Raw genomic sequence first — 20885 nt, forward strand, 5'->3', positions numbered from 1 at the left:
ACTTGGAAAAATGTTAAATATATAGATTCCATTATATTCCAATGTTGGTCAAATAAATAATCTAATTTTGATTGATGTAAGACAACATCATTGAGTTGTCTCTACTTCTAGCCACGATTGTGCCGTTTCTATGCACGACTTGGTGAAAAACTATGTCACGGTGACTCAAGTGTGACGGGAGCACACAAGTTCAGTCTACCACAATAATCACACAGGTAATAATAACAGCGCGGATTTAAAGTGTGATACATGTTCATTTCATTATTTATCAAATAAATGGATGTGTGTGAGTCTTTACCTCACTGGCTTTGTCTCTCTGGTCGATCAGTTGCTGTAGCGACGCCGCCATGTTGCGGGACAGAGGCTCCAGCTCTTCCTGTGCCAGCTCCAACCCGTCCTCCAGCCAGGACAGGTCCAGGACGTTCAGCTGGTTGTGGGTCACCTGCAACAGACAGACCAAATCAAATGCTAATTACGGCCGAATACAGTAGTGCACATTTATATCGTTGGTAAAAAAGAAATTGTTGGTATATATTTTTCCCCACACTCATGTAATTTGGCTTGACTTTTTCTGACAGTTGGAAACCTCGGGATCTCAAAGGTTGTGTGAGTTTGAACCATGTTTGTCCACACAGCGACTAATGGAAGACTCTTCAACATGTCTGTGGGGCTTAAGAGAAGTTAACTAGCGAGATAACATCATTAGCAAGACCTCACTATCCAGCCCGTCTCAGGAATAAAGCGCTGACCGGTCTAGAGTCAGGATGGAGTGACATTAAACTTCACATTCAGAACAAAATGCCTTTAATCATATTACTGCTGACCGAGCGCTTATTGTTCTTTCGTGTCGGCTGTTTCATGCTGCACAGACATACATGGAGAACAAGGAAGGGTGATCACAAAACTTGCGGTTCGTAACGTATCATGGCTTTGAGTCACGGATTGGATCAGCATAAGAACCTTTAGAGATTCCCCTCACGTTTGTTTTGGCCGCTGATTATGGATTGATGGATTATGATTATGGATTATGATTATGGATTGATGAGGCGCATCGGGCCGATACAGATTGTGTTTGTTGTCGTTTTGTTTTGGTAAAGCAGCTGGTCTACAAGGCTCTTCTCTATCCACCGATGAAGACCAAAAAATAAGTGACCTGAACCTTCGAGTTAGAAGGGAACGTGTCATGCTCATTTCCTATTCATGCTCGTATTTTGGGTTTCTACTAAAACATGTTTACATGCTTCAGTTAAAAAATTTAAAATAAACATTATTTATCCGTCAGTGCCTGTCTGATTGTTTCTGTGTATCCCCCTCTGTCTAATATTAAACATCAAAGTTCTGCTCGTCCTTAGAACCAATGCTCAGGGATGAATCCAGTGAAGTTGGTTCTATCATTGCGCTCCACTGACCTCCTGGATGTGAGAGACGATGGCAGCTTGGGTCTCAATGTCCAGCAGCTTGATCTTCTCTATCATCTCCTCCTTACGCTCACACTGACACACGCACACACAGCAGAAGAAAAAAAACAGCAAACGACATTTGAATAAAAACAGTGCTTGTTAATGTGTCTTTGTCGTCGAGCAGAACAGGATTATGGGAAATGCAGTATGTATGGGGAGGGATGCAAGTTTGTTTGACATTGACATAAATTTTTGCACGTGGCTTTATCCCCCTCTCCCTCCCTCCCTCCGTTTGTCTGTCTCTCCATTCATCGCTCCCTCGTGGCCTCTTTCCTGAAACCAGTAGAACCAGTACAGGTAGGGAAGAAGACAAAAGGAGGGAAGAGTGAAAGAAAGGGAGGAAGGAATTAGGAAGGCGGAAGCGATGACGGGAGAAACCACGTGGTAAGTAAACCAAAAAAATAAAGCACCTTGGTGGGTTCCCCGCCATGGGAGAGGTGGAGATGAACAAACAGACAGAGAAACCACCTGCGCCCCGACCTCCCACGTGCCTAGCCCCTCCTCTTTTACTACAGGGAGCCCAATTAACTCTTATCTCACCATATCTGGCTGAAAACCCACTGATGGAGCTCCATGTGACTCCATTTTGATCCGGCCTTCCCACCCTGCACCTCATCCACGCTGTGCTCAGACATGCAAAACTAAATATTCACAAACACACTTCCTGCCGAGAGACTGGGTGGTACAGTAAGCTGCTGTGTTTGGGCTTGTGTGTGTGTGTGTGTGTGTGTGTTACCTGGACAGCACAGCCTAGTATCAGCAACAAAAGTCTTTTCAGCTGTTCCATGCTCTTAGCTGGAGGAAACACAAGAGACACGCTCTATGTCAGAATGCATGACAACAGAGCACTTCAACCACGACAGAGCTGAATAAAAGTGAGAATGAGAAAAGTCAAGTCGAAAAAAAGTTTGCTTTGAACTGAACGTTTGAAGGTTGGTGGTGTACAACTCCGGCAGTGTAACATTTCACTGCTGACAACAGACAGCTCCAGTGTTACTCCCTTTAACAGGTTGGAGCGCTGCGAAAACGCAAACACCTTTAATCAGGTTCAACACGAGAAGCTCATGTGTGCGTTTTCTCTGTTGTTTTGCCTCTACGGGGGGGACAGATGGGCACATGGGTCCCTTCAAAGTGTCAGTGTGTAACTATGGTAACATTGTGTGTTTAGAAAAACACCTCAACGGTTGGTTTTGAGGGTTGGATGAGCTGAAATGATAAACGCCTCTGTGTTGTCAAAGATAAAACTTCTACAATATTATTTACGTTCATAAAAGACTAACGTGAGAGAAAACGTGTGTATGAATATTTCAGGACCTTTTGCCTCGGCTCAGAGGCTGTCCATACCATAATAACACTGCTTTAGGAGCAACGAAACTGGAGCCTGGAGTTAGCACCTTCTTGTACTCCTAATTTTTATACTCTCAGAGAATATTGAAGTTTATTTTTCTTGTAAATGTATGACTTAAATCTTGAAAATAGATAAGCCAATCAATCTTTAAAAAAAATGTCTCTGAATGTTACTGTAGGTGAGAGCTGGCTTAGGGTTAGAGCCATTTGTTTTGTCAAACAAATTAAAGTAACTAGAGATTTCCTTCTTGCTAAATTCCAAACCGGCTATGTGGCCATCATGTAATGTCTCTCAGACAGTAGAAATATGTGGGACTTGAAGTGTGTGTGGTTGTGTGGTTGTGTGGGTGTGTGTGTGTTACCTGATATGGGATCCTTGGCGATGCAGAGAATGTTAGGAAGGGGCATGACGATTAGCTGCTGTAAGGTCTCCTGCAGTATTGAAGATGAGGATGGGAGAGGGGGTTGTTCGGACACAGAGCAAAAACTACATTAGAAAATTCATGGTCTTAATGGTTACAGTGCAAAAGGAAGTGTTACTGACAAAACTGTCCATCGGACGACATCTGGGGGCACCAGAAGCATTGAGATGGATCCTTGACACAGAAGCTCAAAATAAATTTGATTAGAACCTGAAAGATACTGTATTGATTGTAAGGCTTATATCAGTATTTAAGAAGAAAGAATAATCCAATCACGATTTTTTTTGGGCCAATTTGTTTTTGTACAAGCAGCAACTGAGAAAACGATGCTGAGAAATGAAGCGGACGCAAAAGGTACAAAGACTACAGTACCTCGAGCGGCCACTTGAGGCCGGCTCCAAAAGAGAGTCAATCCCCACAGACGCTTGTTAACCTGCCCAACTTTACAGCAGAGATGTACACATTTACAGCCTGGCTGAATTGATCATTTATACATAAACACATAGCAAGCATATACAAAGTGTGTATATGTGTGTGTGTCTAATTACCTTCATCATGTCTTTGGCATTTATTCATTGCAATTATCTAGTAGTTTGTTAGACAATTTAGATTCCTAAAATCACCAACACAAATATTATATTAATGATACCAGTGGAAAGAAATCAAAGTCCAGCCATGACCCAGACTTGTGCACCTACACGTTTGCAAATGTGAGTGTGTGTATAGGCGAGCAGCCAACAGGGAACACCCTGCTGTCGATAAAGGGTGTGTGCGTGTATGTATGTATGTGTGTGTCAGGAAAGAAACAGCACTCTAGGAGGGAATGCTTCCCATTCCAGAATATCCTCTTCTGTCCCACAAAACACACCCAATGGTCCAGACAGGAAGAGACAATGTGAGGCAAAATAAAAACACCTTCACTTTGTGTCTGATAAAGCAATTTTTGTCTGCATGTCTGTGGAATAAGGTCACATAGGAAGACATTAGGTCTACAGAAAGGACGCATGGGAGGAGACATGCTGATGACCCCTGGTGAAGGAGAAGGGAAGTGTGTGTGTGTGTGTGTGTTGTGGGATGAGGGAAGTGACTGTCAGCAGGGAGAGTCTGGCTGGAATAATAAACTCAAAAGCACACTCCTGCTTGCTCGCACGCACAATTAACATGAGTTGATGCCTTTTCCATGGTTATTATGGACTGGAAAACTCAATTTGCACTTGGTAATGTAACAGTGTACATTTGTTCACAGTCACAACTTTCTGATCAGAGATGCAGCGCTCTGGTATGGAGTGTCATCTGCTAACCGGGCACCTAAACCCACTATCGGTTTACACCTCGGTTACAGCGGAGAGCTCTATATACCTGCAGATACTGTTGCACCGGCCCATACACCATGAGGTAATGAGAGACCCTGCAGTCTCCCTCTGTGTCACACACACACACACACACAGTGAATAAAACATGCAGGCTGGCCACCAGATGTCTTTAAAAGGCACAGCGGGGCTGAAACGTTGCAGATTGAGTCAACGACAACCGTTGACTCAACTAAACACACTCTCATGGAGCGAGTGAGGTAATACCTTGCATGACATGTTCTTGGTTTTTCGATCCATCGCTGTGCTTGACTGATACGGTGTAAAAACATATCTGCTGACAACTCAATGAAAACTAGAAAATTAGCGTCGATAATGTGCATAATCACCTATTTTCGGAAGTAGAAGTACACTATAGGCGATATAGCCGAGTTGCATTTTAAGTGCTTTGAGGGCCGTTTTGTAAGTTATTTAAGAGCACAATAGGTAACACAATATTTCTCATATCTAAACATTATAATACATCTATAGCTGTTTGGGGCCCTTTCAGCCGGGTCCCCAGGCCCAGGTTGAGTACCTTGCTTCACATTAAGGTGCCTCTGGGTCATCATTTATAACCGTTGCGTCTGCACAAACATTGTGATCTATAAAAAACTAGACTGGAGAATATTCACACCTGTACGGAAACATTATGGGAATTATGGAATGTGAGTAGGATCATTAAAGTATACAGATTTCATTTCCCTTGCTGTCAGTTACTTATAAATGGTCTTTATCATCAATATTCAAATCAGCAGTGTTATTTGTGCTTGTGCTAGTTAGCCATGACTATTCCATAAACACCTTTTAATTGTGAAAGAAATCAAAAGTAAAATCTCCCTATTTCATTAGTACTGGACCCTGGAGCGTAGAGGACCGCCTCACCTACAGACATGATTCCCCGTGAAGTTGACAGTTGATCAGCAGGCTCATGTCGGGCTGATGTCTATGCATCAACATCCTTGAGATGCACTGACCAGACATGGTTGGATGTGGCCGTGTAGCGGGCGGGACATGAGGCCTATCCACGGGCACACATTTCAAAGTTGATTTGGGATTTATTCAAAGAAATTGTCAGGCAAGGTTTTACAGATCTAAAGTTGATTTAAAGTGGTGTCTAAGTTGTGGAGCACAGAACCAAGCGGCTCATGTTTTTGTTAGCCGCCACCATGTTATTGATCTGGGATTAGAAATGTGAGCCCAGTGTGTTAGTGGGCCATGGATTTGGGTCTTGCATGTGTGTGTGTGTGTGTGTGTGTGTGTGTCTAAATGGGTCATGTAGCAGGCTCTATTGATCCCATGTCAGTTTTTAAGTGTTAGATCCTGATGTTGCTGCAGGAGAATATCTATGGATCTGAGCTACCGTTAGAGCGCGCACACACACACACACACACAAAACCTGGCTACGTAGTTAGCTAGATAATTTTCAGGATAAGATTACATAAATCAGGCTGTTCGGTTCCACAAAGCAAGTTTGCCAAAATCACCATAGCAACACGTCCAACAATTTAAATTTAGATACTCTTTGGGCTTGTTTTGATCTACTTATTCTGAAAGAGTTGAGATAATTATTTTAGACCTCACATTCCATAATAATGACATAACGACCATCAGTAAAACTGTTTATCACACTGTGATGGTTAACGTTAAACTGTAATTAATCAGCGGTCCTGTATTCCTCTATTACTTTATTCCTCTATTCCTGTATTCCTTGGCCCACGGCCTTATGTGCCATCTGATTTAATTAAAAGCTTGTAAGTGGGTCCCAATATATTCTTTGTGTGAATACTTTGTTATGCAGGGAAACATAGCTAGCAGCGTCCAACTCAGTCTGTACAAACTGATTGACAGTTGCGAGAGTTGCATGGAGGTACAGCACACGGTTCTGCTGGTCAACAGATAAATGTTTCGAGGGCCGACTGACAGAAACAGGGAAACAAGTGAAGGCTCATTCCTTCCTCCATAGTAACTCCTTGTCTGTCCTTTCTGTGAGGTGTTTTTCTTTCTGTTGACAAAGGGAACATTAGTATTCTGTCTCTCAGCCCTGAGTTGTTCCCTTCTACCAATCAGGAGACAGGGAGGGGCCTGTCGAAGTTGACCTTTATGAGTCGACCACCACTCCTAAATACTCAAATATCTTCTTCCAAAATAAACAGTATGATTCTCTGATTATCGGAAAGCAAAGAAACAAGTTGATCGCCAGTTAAAATGATTTTCGTCAAGAATAAAAAACACAGTCTATTATGAAGCTATCCTCAAAATTAGTATAGTCGAATGACTTCACCCCAAGACTGCCTTATCAGAAAGCAAATAAACAAGTTGACTGACCATTTCAATTCTTTTGGTCAAAGATAAATGCACATTTCGTGTGTGTCTGAGACACCTATGAAACCTTTGTTAAAATGTGCACTTGCCATAAACTGTTGTTTATGAACACAGGACTACAAAACAAGGTCATGTGAAGCTGTGAAGACTGTAACCTTTTCTTTGGAAGCCCCTGGTCGAGGGTTGATGCTGCTTTAGCTCTTCTCTGTATGTTCTGTTGCCGTGTACGGCTCCACTTCACCCGAATCAACCACTAGTTGATTAATAATGGCAGTAAAAAAGTACAATATTTCCATCTGAATTAAGATTTAAGGGCGGCTGTAGTTAGCAGGTCCGTCTTTCAATCAGAGGATCGGCGGCTCGATTCCAACCCACGGCCCGCCCTAGTTGATGTGTCCTTGAGCAAGACACTTAAACCTGAATTGCTCCCCGTAGCTGTGTCTACTGTGTATGATTGCTTTGGAAGCATCAGCTAAATGAAATGTAATTAAATTTAAGAACAAAATAAAAAACACCTTATATGTATTTACTTGGGACCAAAAGCATAGTAATTATAATAATAAAGTCATATTATTGTGGATCACCTTTTTTTCCCCTAGCTTTCTGATAATCTAAACATAATGCTTTTATTTTATTGTTTATTTTTTAATGTGATATCTGTGTCTTCAGGAGACCGTCTGCTCGCCTGTGGTTGAGGTTCTGAGCCATTTTAAACTATGAAATGCAGATGTTTTTTATAAATGTGATAAGAAATATCAATATTACCTACAGCATTGATGCGTTTCATCAAAGTAAAGTAAGTAGGTAAAGTAAGTCAAATAATTTAGTTTATCACTTTAAAAACAGGTTTAGATGTGTTGTTACTCTTTAAGTTAGATCCAAATCTCTCACACACACACACACACACACACACACACACACACACACACACACACAAGTTAGTTAGTTAGTTAGAGTCAAACACATGTACCAATTCACACACCGACTAGAACAATCCGCCCGGCCAGGGTGTGAGTGAGTACAAAGTAGGCCAGAGGATATGGAGCTAAAAAACATCCCATGTAGGCTCAGGGCTTTGTTTGGCGGTTCCCACAGTAACCAAGGAGGAGTAAAGTGAATGGGGGGAAGGGGTGAGAGAAAGAGAGGGGAGGGCATACCGCTGCTTAAGTTACGACATAACAATAAAACGTCGTTCACCAGAGCCAGAGCTTCACTCCTCTACATGCAGGAGCTGTCAAGCTCAGACATTTTGTCATAAGGGTAACAGACTCTCGGGCTAGAATGAGAGAAAATATGTTCTGACTACTTGAATAAGTACGTTCTCTAAAATTCCTCACACTCATGCACGTTTAATTTTGAGGCAATAAAAGAGGTTCATTGTATTGTTTGCCATTGACAGCCTGCAAATATTTGTAATCTGACCAACCTCTGGATAAAGCAGCCCTTTTGTTCCTCCAAACAGTTAATTGCTTTGTCATTTGGTCGTGTCACTGTAGCGCTGTCCATGTCAATTCTGTCTAGTGTGAAAATCTGTATTGATCTTAGTGCGAAGGAAGAATATGTTCCCTGGTTCACATGTTGGGAATTGTGCTCTTGGCCACATTGAATGAGTGAAGCGTCAACCAATCCTAAACTTTTGTCTCCACGAGGTCGGTCTAAAAAAACAGTTCCCTATGCCATTTAACGCCAACGTAGCGGGCCTCGCTGGTTGCTCATAGTGTGAACACCGCATAAGAGGCTCATCCTGCTTCCGATTGGTTTCGGCTATGGTGGATTCTGGAAAATGCCGTTATGAGCACTTTGGGGATCCAGAGGAACGGGATTATCGTCACGGATTATCCATTTTGTGCTCTAATGAAAGTTTCAGCAAATATGACAAAACGTTATTTTCAGAAGTCACTATTTTCAGAAGACGAACAGCCTCCATGCAGTTTCTTGAGCCATTAAGTATCCACTACTTTGGAATTCTTCCTCTACAATGATATTAAACATTGTAAACGACAATCCACACAGTTGAGAGTGGTGATTTTACCGTCTTAAACTTATTCCAGCGTTAAGACAGAAAACCCAGCAGGCGAGTGAGAAGAGTTAATAGCTTAGTATCCAGAGCTTGTGATCTCAGGTTACTGTGCTTTGTGCAATAGAGACGGAACAGAAGGGTCGTCGTCGTCGCCCCCCCCTCACACACACGTAAACGTTGTGCTTTGTCACTGGGGAGACTGGGAGGAGTCACTGGATCAGCCTGTGTGTCTGCAGAGACCTCATCTAATTAGGAGAAAGCCAACACCTAGCCCAGGGGTCGGCAACCCGCGGCTCCGAAGCCGCATGCGGCTCTTTAGCCCCTCTGTTGCAGCTCCCTGAGGCTTTGACAAAAAAAGAAGATATATATATTTATTTAGGTTTTGCCCAGTGGACAATCATTCAAAGGGAACACCTCTTATCTTTGAGTTTGAGCCATTACTGTGTCACTGAAAATAAAAAAAAATGTAATATTTGTTTAACTAAAATGTGCGTCACATCCTATGACGTCGCAGTAAAGCGTCTTTCCCTGCAGGTGGCTCATCATGATATGCAGAGCCCTGCCTTCGTTAGAGAAAAATAGAGAGTTTAATTCTGCGTGGACGTATTCATTTGCTTTCACTGCCGACGATGCTGGCTGACCAGTATGCTTTATATGTGACAGGCATTATCAAACATGTAATGTTGAAAGACTCTTCCAGAACGAGCACAAAGCATTTGCTGAACAGTATCAAGCTGCAGACGAGCGAAGAAGAGCGATTTCTCACCTGCTGCAGCAAACAGAGCAAATACATCTACTTTCAGGAAGTCTCCAAACTCAACTCCTGCTGCTGGTTCTGTGGCAGCTCGTGAGATATTAAGGAGTCCGTTAGTGAAAACGTGTCCGTCCTCGGGAGCCTTTCATAACTCCTCCGTCCTCTAGTCTAAAACTCCGTCAAAGTGACGACGCTCAGTGTAAACGTAGCAGAAGATATGCGTTTTTAAATGGTTACGTAGTAGTGTGGACATGGCCTATTTATTTCATTCAAATAATAAATTATTGCATTTAAACCATCCTTCATATTCTAGGAGCAGTGGGCTGCTGTGAAGCGCCAGGGGAGCAACTGGCGGTTCAGGGTCTCGCTAAAGGACACGCTGTGATATCAAATAGCTTTTGCGGCTCCGGACATATTTTATTTGGTGGAAAATAGGGCCAAATGGCTCTTTGGATAGGAAAGGCTGCTGACCCCTGACCTGGCCCCTTGAAAACAGCTGGATAGATACCTGTGTGTGTGTGTGTGTGTTCTTGTGCCTGATCCTAAACTAAGCGGCGTTCTGAGGCTCATAACTCATTGACTTAAGGTTGTACTGTGAGGTGTGTGCGTGTTGAGGCCAGGGTGTTCGACCGTGGTTAGAGATTAACCATCATGGACAGATTAACCTCACGCTGCCCAGAATGACCCACTTCACCACACACACATGCACACGCACACGCACACACGCACACACTGTTGCATTTATTGTTGTCTGATCTGCTTGAGCGACACATGACCAGTGTTGCACTGTATTCTGAGAGTGTGCACGAGGGGGCCACCCATGTGTGAAGCAGTCCTCCTAAGAGGATTCATAATGATAATGCCAGGTCTTGTAATGACCACCTTATTCATGTAAAAAATACACAAATGGCTATCAGATGGTTAAAGAGCTTTGGAAGCTTCCACTGAATTACAGAGAGAAAAGTGTTGGCAATGTGATGAGGTGTGTGTGTGTGTGTGTGTGTGTTGATGCCAGGCCCATGATGCAATGTGGACAATCCCCTCGAAGCTAATCGCAGCTCGTTGCTTAGAGGCGTTTGTCTGCTGTATAATTAATCAAATCAAGAAATAAGGAGTTCATATGCAGTTGATTTGACTGAGCTGCAGTCACGTCCCACACACACACAATGTTGATATAGTATTCCTACTTTGATACATTATGAAACCCTTTCTGGATTATGTAAACGTTTGCCTGCTGTCTAGAAGAAAAAAATAACTATTTCTGAAAGTCATCATGTAAAAAGTCAAAGGAGAAATTAGTCTCACAAACCTGTCAGCAGTTAAAAAAAACTTACTTCCTGCCCCCATCGAGCGCTGCAGAGCTCTGGCTGTTAAGCAAGCTCAATGGTGATCCATACGGATGTACCAGATCATCAATACACATCCCATGAATCACACACACACACACACAGACACACACCACACACACACACACAATTTTGATACCAGATCATCAATAAACATCCCATGAATCACACACACACACACACACACACACACAATGTTCACAACTCGGATTCAAGCTTATGAAAAAAATATGTTGGATTCTGTGGACCATTAAGGACAAAAGGAATCTAAAGGAATACAACTAATAATAATACAATCTAGACTGCGGCTTGTGTACTGTGGTGCATGCATGCTTTGACCCATGTTGCCATTAGCATGGTGTGTGTGTGTGGTGTGGTGTGGTGTGGTGTGTGTGTGTGTGTGTGTGTGTGTGTGTGTGTGTGTGTGTGTGTGTGTGTGTGTGTGTGTGTGTGTGTGTGTGTGTGTGTGTGTGTGTGTGTGTGTGTGTGTGTGTGCATACCTGGTAGTATGTCCTGATGTGTCTGGTGAGAACGGTCAGGTTGTATAAGCGAAGAGACAAGTCATTGTTCACATTTTTGTTTAGCCTCTGATTGGTTGGGCTGGGGTCGCTATGGAAAGAGACACACACACACACACACACACACACACACACACACACACACACACAATTGACGTTACTTGTTGCTTCTTAAAACAAAGATCTTGTTAATTATACACACACATTCCAAGTGTATGGTACCTATTGTGTTAGAGAGATAGATGCTCACATCAGCTTGTGCCAGACTGATTTGCATGTGAACAAGTGTGTGTGTGTGTGTGTGTGTGTGTGTGTGTGTGTGTGTGTGTGTGTGTGTGTGTGTGTGTGTGCGTGTACAACGCTGTCTGGCGGTCCTACAAAAACATGACGTCAGTTTGATGCCTAATGTAGACTATTGTAAATATACAGAGGCTTGAAGACACACTTTGTTTTTGCTGGGCGTAATATTACCGCTATGCTACTACACCACACACACCATTGTAAGTGTTAAACTGTCAACTCAAAGGCAGTGTTGAGAACATTTGCCTGTATTCATAATAAAACCTGTTCTGCAGAGAATTAAGGGCCTGTGAAATAAAACGTATGATGGCGTTTTTCACCCTGTGCGTTGTCACACTCTCTGTTTCATGCTAAGAGGCTTCACTTTCTGAGAGCTCCACCGTCTGTTCATTAGCAGAAGAAACATCTGTTTGTCTCAGTCGGTCATGTTCTTTTGTTCACGGTTTGATGTTATGCACCTGGAATGCTTGGAGGTCCTAAATATTGAAACTGGGACTCATTTGTTATTATTTTGTTTCATCTCCTTTGGTGGTTAACTGACATCTCAGGTCCTCAGGACAAAAGGTCAGGAAATGATATTTTTATATATATTTCCCCGTTTCCTATTAGAGCCCAAGGTGAAATCTTCATATGGCTTCTTTTTATCTAATATAATTCTGACAGAGGAAAGCAACAATTCCTCCCTGTGATGAATCGGAAACCCCAGAGTGGTTTGAAATATGACTGACAGGATTAACCGATTATCAAAACTACTTTGACTTCTAATGGATTAATGAACTAACTATGAACTAACGGTTTCAGCGCTAATTTAAACACACACTGTACTCCTGGTGCTTTCAGTGCTGACACTAAATCTAAACTTCAACAACCTCAACTGACATCTTCCACAGCTTTATCTTTCATCACGTAGCCTACACTTCAACTTACTCTTACACAGCTTTAATTCCTTTCAGCACTTTCAATTCACCCTCACGTTGTACTTATTTCATTTGACACTTTAAATCCTTTTCATATCTCGATAACAAAAATCAGAATCATATATAAACTTCAACTCATTTCTTTAATCACTTACACTGACACCTCAATTCATCACAGCCAAAATTTGAACTAGACTAAAACTTCACTCTGCACCTAAAGTAAAATGACATTCTGTTCACTACAGTTGCACTTCAACTCCTTTCAGTGCGTTCATTATAAATGCCATGTCAACTCCTTTCAGTGATTTTGACCACCACTTAATTTTCATACATACATACATACATATACATATATATATATATATATATATATAGCAGGTTTACAGACCGACTGCTATGACAGCTGACTGCTTCTCTGACTGACTGATTTACCAACGCTCTCTGAATGGCTTTCCAGTAATGTTCCTCATGACCTCCTCCTTTGTAACCCACTTTCCCTTAAACCCCTACGAAGTCCTAATCCCCCCCACCCCCCCACCCCAGATAGCCCAGCCGACATTCAGTGTGTGGAGAACAATAGCGCGATTATCATTGTTTCTGAAGACAATAACTAACATATGGTATGTGGTCTGATTGAGGCCACAGAGCCGTCTGGGTGGGTTATTATCACTTTGGACAGTAATAGTGTCCCAGTGGTCCAAATACTGTCTGTCCAATCCATAAAAAAATAAAAAAGGATAAGCCTATATATATATATATATATATATATATATATATATATATATATATATATATATATATATATATATATATATATTTATTGTCAACAAATCTCATTGAAAGACCTGTACTACTAACAAGTATTGTGTGTGCGTATCCCAAGCCTGATAAATTGTACTCCTTGGTGCCACATAAAACACATGAAGGAGCCACTCGGCTGCGTTGGGTGACCGTCGTACTTACAGGACCTGGTACAATAAGAAGTATCACACTTTGAAAAGCCTCATCACACCACATTCTGCTGTCTGAAATGGACGCCCTGCACTTTTACTGTGTCAGCAAGGGTTGTATCACCTCCAGATATGTGACTGATTCTCCCAGTGCGTCTTTAGCTTAGCTAAATATGCCTAAACTGAATATGCTGAGAGATATTGCACCACACTCTTGCCTGTCTGCAACCGTGTAATTCCTCAAATCCCAGTGCAAACAGGCAGCAGCTCAAGGGCCCGTTAATGATCTCCCATATTCATTCTACTGTTTGTCTTGATGCAGACTTCAGCAGCACATCTGGCCGTGACGTTTACAACCTGAAACCAGCGCGTCAGGATGTGGTCACACTGACACACACAAACAGGAAACACTGGATTAACTCACTTGCTGTTCATAAACCCACTCCAGACATGCGGAAGAACTTTTATTTTTTTTTGGGGTTAGTTTTTTGTTCACTGACTCAAACAAAATGAATGTTAAAACTCTCACATCGGCACGGCGTTACCTACATGTGTGTCATGATCTTGTGCAGGAAGACGCCGTCCACCAGCTCCATGAACATGTTGACGCGCTCCTCGGAGCCCGCATCATCGCACGAGCCCAGAGGACCCAGCGTCCTCACCTGGGGACAGGAAGAGAAGTCAACCACACGTCACCTAGAAACATGAACTGATCCTTTGATTCCCTTTTCAACTTCATATGCTGGTAGACCTCCTGCTGAATCAAGATGTACTAAATTGTGTGGGTCAACTGGGTAATCCTCCCTTGTACAATGGACTGTGGATTTGGTCCCCCATTGCTGACATAGAAGTGTGTTTGGAGGACAGCAGGAACAATATTGGCCACCAAAAACCCTTTTAATGTGCATGTCAGCAATGTTTTAGGAGAGAATTAAACAAACGTGAACCTTTCTTTGAGAGCTATACTGGAATTAAAATACAATATATGCTATATTAAAAAAACATTGTTAATCCTTATTTATTCAGGTTTTTTTGTTGTTGTTGCTGAGAGTAAAGCTCTCTTTTTGAGGAACGCCCTGCTCGCGCTCACACAGTGACACAGCTGAGAGCTGCCCAGTACAACCACAGTCTGATCTGCTGCTGACCGCCAGGCAACTCCACTGGAGCAAGCGCTGCTCTTTCATTTTCTCCTCCCAAACATAGCCCAAAAAAAAAAATAGAAAAGAAATGAGACGGAGAAACTCTTAACTAGTCCGTTTCAATGTGGCTGCTTTCTACGGCTTGACTGTGATAGTCTGTGTCCAACAAAGCTAGGAGAAACTGTTGGTTGGGCGGTCAAGTCAACAGGATGGGGTCACAGGGTAACAGGAAGTACCACAGAGCTAATAACATGTTGAATGCTGTGTGTGGGTTGTTACAGTCCCGGACTGGAAGATCAAAACAGGTACCAAACTCTGAGGACACTGATATCTAGAGTAAAGTCTACTCAGGAATTATTTAATTATTATTTAATTATTTTATATTTAATCCTACTTTTTTGTTTTGTTTTTGCTTTCTGTTAAGGTTGTGAAGCACTGTAAAACAAATGTATTTTTTATTTATTTAAATATGCCTGTAAATGAACACGTGCATACAAACAATATTCCAGAAACAAAACATTTCTGAAGGTTGCAGTTGGGTAAAAGAATACTGCTTCACACTGTATTCAGTTGACATTAGTTTCTGCCTTGCTGGATGAGAATCAGCTGCAGGGCTGTTTGCTCAGATGGAAGAAGTTGTTTTCCAACACATTCACCCCTTGGCCCATGGACATGCTAAATTCACCCAAAGACAGCTAAAACCACTCAAACAGGGAGAATACTTGAGTCGACTGGGAGGGAAACATAAGGATTTGAATGGCAAAAGGTGACGAAGGAATAAAGAAACAGGTGAAGATGAAATACTGTGACCGGTGAAGCAGAAGAAACACAGAATTATCCCTTTTTCCTGATTGGCAGTAATGTATGAGATCTAAACTTGGAAAAGTTCCAGAGACACAAACCAACATCCCTCAATGCATCAGTTCGCCTGAGGCTCTTATTCTGAAAATCTTACCCCCTGTCACTGTAACGCATCTGTCTGAGCAGCGTCAATAAATGGGTTAATGGTGCGCGAGAGAGCACACTACTGCATGTGGTACATTAGGAGGTCAAAGTAGTTGGTTCTTCTACTAGTTAGTCGGGTAGTTCTTCTTCCACAAAAAAAATAGTGTAGCCGAACTGAGATAAACAGAAGAGGGAAAGGAAAGCAGAGACGGGCAACTCGCGTGCGTCGCTTTGACTGCGCGCGTGCAGCTCCCACTCACCCACACCACCAGCGGCGACTCCATGAAAGTGGCCAGCAACTCGGACAGAGTCACGTCCATGGTTGCTCCAACGGCCCCCCGAGTCCGTGTATCAATCACCAAGCAATCATAAATCCACCGGCCGGTCAGTCGATATCCGCAGCGGGCTCGCGGTAGGTCACCACACAGGACAGAACAAAGCCCCCGCGAGGCATCGATCCCCCCCCTCCCCTCCCCTCCCGCACGAGCTCTCTCTCGCTCTCTCTTTCACACCACTATTGTCTCGCGCTGTCCCGTTTCCATAAACACTGGGTTTAAAATGAAAAAAATGTGAATTAAAACTGTTCGATATACTTCCACGAACGCCCGTACGACCCACGGTGTCAGTTCCGTTAGTTTAGCGGGTACATGTCCAGTTTATTTTCCGGCTGAAGGTGAAACACTTGATCCAAACTTCGCAGGACAGTTTTTCGCGTTTCCAAGGGATACAAGACTCTAACCGTAAAGCGGCAAAACGGCCGTTAAATACGAAAAAGTTACGTAAACAAAGTAGAGAAAAGTCAAATGCGCGGTAGAAGCAAACAGAGAATGTTAAAAAAATAAATGTTTCCGTTGTTTGGTACATATTTACCACGTCTCTACCTCTATCCTCCTATCTCCATCAACCTGACTGTGTACGGCCAGCAGCAGGGGAGGGTTGACTGACAGCGGGGCTGACCAATCCGCTCGCGCAAAAAACACGGTTACCGCCCTCTGCGATAAATCAGCCAATTACAGTGCAGTAATTTGGCAGAGTTTTCACTGAGTGCGACGTCACCGCCGTTTGATACCAGCCAAAGACCTTCGACGGATCAAGATAGTAAACGTCCTCAGATGTATGGAAGATTACTTTTTTTTGTATTTGAAAATTAGTGGATTTCTGTAAGTTAGGTAATAATAGTGAGTGAGCGTCATTATGATGTTGGCTTTTCATTTTTGGCAGAGTTTCTTAAAGCAGATTACAAATAATAACCATAACAAACAATGTTTTACTAATATCATGATATTAGTGTCGGTACAATGACACAATAATGGACGGTATCTTCATGCTCTATCATTTTAACTACGGTTCCTTCTATTGTGAGTTCTTACTTGTACTTGTACTTACTTGTTAGTTGAATTGTAATTGATCATCCTCCGATTGGGTTAGCGACAGTTTATCAGAAGTGTGCTAAGCTCCCTAACTAACAATAACCAACATCACCTACATTATTAGCCAACACATTTTTATTAATAACATGTCACAGTACTTCGCCATGCACAGCAGACCTTCTTAGTTTTCACAAAGGTTATTTTATCTCTAATTTACTCAGACAGTTTCTATACACACTTTTGTCTGCAAAACCTTTTCAGAAATAGTTGTAGGATTATTTATTGTGTTCAATACCATAGTTGTTATGAATATATTTGACAATATTTGACAATTTGAGAATGAAAAAACAAAGAGATAACGTAACATAAACATCAAAAACAAAAAATAATCTTTCAACCCTGTCCATGGACTGATCTAAAATATAATGGAGACTTTTCTCCATGTTGAGATGACATGTGATCAGATATCAATGTACATGCAGACATTAAAGGAGAAGGCTCTGTCCTCTAGCATAGCAACATTAGAGGCAAGATCATAAAAAGTATGGATTTGCAAGGCCTTCATGATTTACTTCACAAGACGAAAGAACAGAAAAAAGAGAGAAAGAAAAAGAGGATAATATAATAACACATTTTTAAAAACACTTCCAATAAACTTTAACTTGTTTGATTTTTAAAGGGGGAATTTCCCCTTTTAAACTAACACAGACAGGGGTTGGGGTAGTCCTCTTGCTCTGCATTAAGACTCTCTGACTGCTCCTCAAACAGGTTGAAAAGGAAACCGAAGATCAGCTCAGATCAAAGGGCACAGGCCAAATGCAAAGTGGCAGCAACTGATGACAAATGACCGTTGAGTGTGCATTGTACTTTTTATATAAAGTCTTACACTTGATGAATATTTCTGGTTTTACTTTGCAGAGTACAGCATTCAGTAAACGTGATCCTTTACAGAGGAGTGGAGTGGGAGAGTGGAGTGAGACGTGTTCATGCTGATCTCAGAGCAGCCTGACAGCAGTCCATGTGGAAGAGGGTGGATCCGATCTGGAAATCCCACCACATTGTGCTTTAGATGTCGGCATGATCAGACAGGCTTCATGTCCAGAACCAGACCAAACATGTAGCCGACACGAAATAAAGAGGAAAGCAAAGAAACGTCATTATGGAGACAAAAAGTTGTTTTTTTTTGCTGTAGTGGTGGATCCGGGAGACGAAACAGTGACACGGTAGTGGATTTTGTTCCACTTCAGAGATCCTGCATGGTAATAATAATAATAATAATCTGTAGAACGGTGCCCCCCTGTGGCTCATTTATTCTACTACACCTGACCTCCTATGGAGATCCAGCAGGATATAGATGGATGTAAGCTTCCGTGTAATAAAACAGTAATAGTTTTCATGAATCCTTAAATTTTTTAAATAATGGTTTTCTATTTTACATTAACTTAAGAAGTATTTTAATGGTGGTATAAATACATTCTAACAGTAATAATAATGATACTTTGTACCATCCATTCCTGACAATACTACAACCGAGTAGTATTAGGGTCAATGGTAAGAGAAGACAAAAGGTTGGGTAGGATATTTCGTTAAAATGGCAAAATCTGAACTCATACTGGGTGGAGGAAAGTACTTGGGAACAGTACGAGTGACAAAATACTTCAACTGAAAGGCTCACTTACCAGCTTGCTCTTCAGGGGTTTCACCACAATTCATGGCCTTCCACGGCACATTAGGAACTGCAGAACATCAGTCATGTGATGACCCTTGGTGTTCCTAACATCAGTCATGTGATGACCCTTGGTGTTCCTAACATCAGTCATGTGATGACCCTTGGTGTTCCTAACTGAGGTCACGTGATGACCCTTGGTGTTCCTAACTGAGGTCACGTGATGACCCTTGGTGTTCCTAACAGAGGTCACGTGATGACCCTTGGTGTTCCTAACAGAGGTCATGTGATGACCCTTGGTGTTCCTAACAGAGGTCACGTGATGACCCTTGGTGTTCCTAACAGAGGTCATGTGATGACCCTTGGTGTTCCTAACATCAGTCATGTGATGACCCTTGGTGTTCCTAACATCAGTCATGTGATGACAGTGGTGTTCCTAACAGAGGTCACGTGATGACCCTTGGTGTTCCTAACATCAGTCATGTGATGACCCTTGGTGTTCCTAACAGAGGTCACGTGATGACCCTTGGTGTTCCTAACATCAGTCATGTGATGACAGTGGTGTTCCTAACAGAGGTCACGTGATGACCCTTGGTGTTCCTAACTGAGGTCACGTGATGAACACCTGTTGCAGTCATCGATGAAGTCTGTTTGAAATAGGATTTTCTTTTGTCTCATACACTGTAATAATCTGCAGTAGAAAATGATAGTCAGAATCTAACAGTGTTGTAGCATGCTCACAAAAAACACAGTAAAATACTGTAATGTACCGTGTATTTTAATGCTTTTTAGAGGCAAGAACACTGAACATCAACAGCAGACCACTGTAAATCAATGGTACTATGCAGTCTTTTCATTGTTATCAGAAGATCACACATCCTTGTTCTTCCTCCTTTGTAATATGTACTAAGAGGTAAGTAATATCTTGTTGAGAATAAATGATAGTCAGGCATTCGGTCACCATTGTAGCGCTGACTCAGCATCGTGGAGGTCCTGGAGCTATGCAGGACTCCAGGATTTGTTCAATTTAGAGACGCATGGATTAGGAAACCTGTCCGATACCGACTCACATTGCTGGGTTTATATTGGATACTATTCTTTTAGGAAATAACAAGTACATTTATACATTATAACATTTATATCCAAGTGTGTACATGTTACAAGTGAAGCCTGATGTTTCCTTCTACACAAATAAAAAGGCATGCAGCCGTTTCATGGAACACTGGTACCGGATCAGGACTAGGGATCGGTCGATACCCAAACACAGCTCTCTGTATCGGATAATGTCGGAACGGATGAATTCTTGAATTTGAAAGGAAAAAGAGGGAACCATTGCCCTCCGTTGATAGAAGCTCTTTACTCGCATTTGAAGCCAAATTCAGAATTTTTGCAGCTTGCTCTCATTTATTTGAGTTACTTTCAAATGACATCATATCTTAAGGAGCTTGTAGTACCATATTGCTCCACTAGAGAGCTGCGCTAACTAAATGTGGGGCTACTTGTGGTTCCTAGAGTCCTAAAAAGTAGGATGGGAGCCAGAGCCTTCAGTTATCAAGCTCCTCTTTTATGGAACCAGCTTCCACTTTCAGTTCTGGAGGCAGACACAGTCACCTCATTTAAGAATAGACTTAAGACTTTCCTCTTTAATAGCCCTTATAGTTAGGGCTGAATCAGGTTTGCCGTGGTCCAGCCCCTAGATATGCTGCTATAGGCTTATAGGCTGCTGGGGGATGTTTTAGGATACACTGAGCACCTATCTCCTCTTCTCTCTCTACTTATGGATGAATTTACATCTCTCCATTGAACCTTATTAACTCTGCTTCCTCCCCGGAGACTTTGTGACTTAAAGTCTCATAGGGTCCATTGGACCTGGAGGTGTCTGAAGCTGGTCCTTGCCCCTGCTTCCTGCATACAGCCCCTGGACCTGGCCTCCTTCCTCATTGGTCCGGCCTCTTCCGCGATGCCCCCCCTCTCGTTCTTCTTCTATTTCATGGATTGAGGAGGTCTGGATTGTGGTCCATGCCTACTACTCATTATTAATCATTTTTGTCATATTC

At 42.3% G+C, this 20885-nt stretch overlaps 1 protein-coding gene across 2 annotated transcripts in view; it reads right to left on the reverse strand.

Moving 5' to 3' along the window:
* The window catches only part of ccdc88c (coiled-coil domain containing 88C), a 40024-nt gene extending 23304 nt beyond the window's left edge, over positions 1-16720 (reverse strand). For both annotated transcript variants that reach the window (XM_034563059.1, XM_034563060.1), the window contains exons 1-7: positions 16053-16720; positions 14258-14370; positions 11524-11632; positions 3170-3239; positions 2197-2255; positions 1410-1493; positions 299-442 (exon numbers count right to left, since the gene is read on the reverse strand). In XM_034563059.1, the coding sequence (XP_034418950.1) occupies positions 299-442; positions 1410-1493; positions 2197-2255; positions 3170-3239; positions 11524-11632; positions 14258-14370; positions 16053-16112 (639 nt within the window). In that variant the 5' untranslated portion in view covers positions 16113-16720. The remainder of the gene's footprint in view (positions 1-298; positions 443-1409; positions 1494-2196; positions 2256-3169; positions 3240-11523; positions 11633-14257; positions 14371-16052) is intronic.
* Positions 16721-20885: the final 4165 nt, after the last annotated feature.

The sequence above is a fragment of the Cyclopterus lumpus genome, chromosome 22 (genome assembly GCF_009769545.1).
Source record: "Cyclopterus lumpus isolate fCycLum1 chromosome 22, fCycLum1.pri, whole genome shotgun sequence".
Classification (NCBI taxonomy): domain Eukaryota; kingdom Metazoa; phylum Chordata; class Actinopteri; order Perciformes; family Cyclopteridae; genus Cyclopterus; species Cyclopterus lumpus.